This window comes from Nothoprocta perdicaria, unplaced genomic scaffold (genome assembly GCF_003342845.1).
Source record: "Nothoprocta perdicaria isolate Ctin4 unplaced genomic scaffold, notPer1 scaffold_228, whole genome shotgun sequence".
NCBI lineage: Eukaryota > Metazoa > Chordata > Aves > Tinamiformes > Tinamidae > Nothoprocta > Nothoprocta perdicaria.
Window position 1 is genome coordinate 562,771 of NW_020455450.1, and position 2,941 is coordinate 565,711.

The 2,941-nt window shown below is 61.5% G+C and overlaps 1 protein-coding gene across 1 annotated transcript in view; it reads left to right on the top strand.

The window, feature by feature from the left end:
- ST14 (suppression of tumorigenicity 14) overlaps positions 1 to 819 on the top strand; it is an 8,313-nt gene extending 7,494 nt beyond the window's left edge. Inside the window, exons 17-19 of the mRNA XM_026039308.1 lie at positions 17 to 294; positions 365 to 501; positions 658 to 819. Coding sequence (XP_025895093.1) covers positions 17 to 294; positions 365 to 501; positions 658 to 819 — 577 coding nt within the window. The remainder of the gene's footprint in view (positions 1 to 16; positions 295 to 364; positions 502 to 657) is intronic.
- Positions 820 to 2,941: the final 2,122 nt, after the last annotated feature.

Sequence of the window (2,941 nt, forward strand, 5' to 3'; positions counted from 1 at the left end):
GGCGCCGCCGCTCTCGCAGCTACGGCGACGCCAAGGTGTGGACGGCCTACGTGGGCCTCACGGACCAGGGCAAGCGCGACGGCGCCAAGGTGCAGGCGCGCGCCGTGAAGCGCGTCGTCGCGCACCCCGCCTTCAACGACTACACCTACGACTACGACCTGGCCGTGCTGGAGCTGCAGGAGCCCGTCGCCTTCTCCTCCGTCGTCAAGCCCATCTGCCTGCCCGACGCCACCCACAACTTCCCCCCCGGCAAGGACCTGTGGGTGACGGGCTGGGGAGCCACCGCCGAAGGAGGTGAGTTGAGAAGTGGCAGCTGTGAGTCTCGCCCTGCGTGCGCGAGCTTCACTGGCTCTCGTTCCCGCAGGCAGCGGTGCCGCCGTGCTGCAGAAGGCGGAAATCCGCGTGATCAACCAGAGCGTGTGCAACGAGCTGCTGCCCGGGCAGCTCACGGCGCGCATGATGTGCGTGGGGGTCCTCACGGGCGGCGTGGATGCCTGCCAGGTAGGAGAAGCGCCCCCGATATCGCGGGAGGTGCCGCTCGCTCCGGAGCTTCCCCATGGGCTTCCCGTGCTGGATATGCTCCGGAGCGGAGCCCTGGTGCTCCACGTGGGCTGTTCCAGGGGGTCGTGGCCATCGCTGCTGTTTGCTGCCCCACAGGGCGACTCCGGGGGCCCGCTGGTGAGCGTGGAGAGCAGCGGGCGCATGTTCCTGGCCGGCGTGGTGAGCTGGGGCGAGGGCTGCGCCCAGCGCAACAAGCCGGGCGTCTACACGCGCCTCACCAAGCTGCGACAGTGGCTCAGGGAGCAGACGGGGCTCTAGGGACACGCGGCGCTCGGGCCGCCCGCCCGGGACACCGGGAGCTGCCACCGCTGCCGGCGACTTCAACCCTCCCTCTACCTCACGCGCCTGTAGCTGCGGTTGTTCCTCGCGGCGGGTGTTTATTGTGGGCTGTGGCAACAGCACCGAGGGGTGAGCGGAGCCCCCCGGGCTCCCCAGGGCAGGATATGTTGGTGCAGCTGCCCAGGGAGAGCTTGAGTGAGGTGTCATTCAAGTGACATAGGGATAGGGAACAATAATAATAATTATAATGATGAAAAAACCCACAAATTGGAAAAAGAAGAAGGAAAAACACTTGGTGTTTTTAGAGGCGACCCTCCCGTGCCAGTTCCCGTCACTGTGGGGACGCGGTGGCATCCAGAACGGGTGTCACTCACCTCAGGGGACACGGAGGGGCCATCCCCCGGCCCCGGCACGGGCCACGAGGTGCCTTAACGCTGCAGGCAGCAACGGTGGGGCCGGGAGCCGCAGCCGGGCCGCGCGGAGCCGCCGTCTTCGGGGCCCTTCTTAGTTTTGTAAGAGGTTGGAGCCCGGCGGCGTCTCCGCGTGGATCCTCTCTCCCCTCTGCAGCCGCCTCCTCACCTGTAAATACCCCCTTTTGTAAAACTGTCCGTGAAAGGGAGATGCTCCAAGTCTATTAAACCGGGATCTTTTGTAACGTGCTGGTCGTGTGGTTCTTTGTGGGGTTTCCAGGGGCTCTTCCAGGCTGGTTGTGGGGCAGGTTCCCTGCCATGGGGAGGGATGAGGCCACTGCAACCCCCTGGAATAGAAAGGGGAGGAGAAAGTCAGAGAAAACCCACATTCCTGCCCTCCCTGCACCAAACTCGTGAACAGAGGCAGGGGGGGTTCCTGATGAGCCAGGAAAATCCCTTCCTGTTCCTCAGAAGCCTAAGGAAAAATCCAAGCAGCCCTGGGGGGTTCTCGGGGGTCTCCTGGGAGGAAGGAGGAGCCCAGGCCGCCTGTTCCCATGAGCGGTTTGTTGGGGATAACTCCGGTTTGTTTGGGATAGCTCCGTTGCCAGCAGGGAGAGCAGTGTCCCAAGGAACAGCTCCGGAGGAGGGGAGGAACGTAGCTCATCCCAAAGCATCCAAGCCCATGTGCATGTGGAGAACGGGGCCATCCACTTTTCCTTAAGGATCCCACAAAAAGAGGTGTTTTCCCCCTCATCCCGCCTTTCCAAGGGTTTTCTGCTGCTCCCCAGCGACCTCATCCCGGCCGTATCCAGCACAGCAAGCGCTCCGTGGAGGGCTCTGCAGACACAAGAAGCTCTTTGTGCCGCAGAAGCTCTTACTCCTCCATTAAAAAAAAAACAGGGAGGCAGAAATCCCCGTGTTGCTCCTGTTGCACGGATAGCGCTTCCGGAGCAGCTCACCCCTTTGCCAAAGCTCCGTGTTCCTCCTGCTCTCCCTGCTGGGGTGGCCTGGCCCTTCCGGAGTGAACGCGGCTCCGCTTCGCGCTCCAGAGGGAGAACGGCTGGGATGGGCTCGGATCCCGCTAGATGTCCCTCTTAGCCAAGGCACGCGGGGCTCCCGAAGCCTCCCATGGAGGCCGGGAAGGGGCAGGGAAGTCGGGAAGGGGCAGGTCCCTATGGGGCAGCCCTGGCTCCCTGCTTCCCGAAGGCCAAGGAAAGGCGGGAATCCACTCGGCCTTCCCTAATTTCATCAGGACTCATCTATGCAGCAGATATTTTAAGACTGACTCCGGCGTTGGAGTCACTCTACGGGTTACACAGCACAGGCACGAGGAGCAGATCCATGGATCCAACGTCTTAACTGAGGGCACTGGGCACACGAAAAGCCCCAATTAAAAACCCCAATTAGTCCGGGCTCAGTTCATCAGTTAGCTCCATGTTTCGGGGGTTGCTCTTTCCAGAGATAAATTCCACAGAAGAAAATCCTTCCTGGACTCTCCCAAGGGACGGCAGCTCCCATTATCTCCATTCCCTACCCTAGTGAGGCTTGTTAACCAGCGAGAGGCATTTCCAGGGTGCAATAAAGGGGTTTGGAAGGGTCAAAGCAGCCTTTGCTGTGTGAGCAAAGGCCCTGCAACCCTCTGTTGTGTTCAAAGCCCCCTTGCACTTGTTTGCTGAGGCCTTAGACACTCT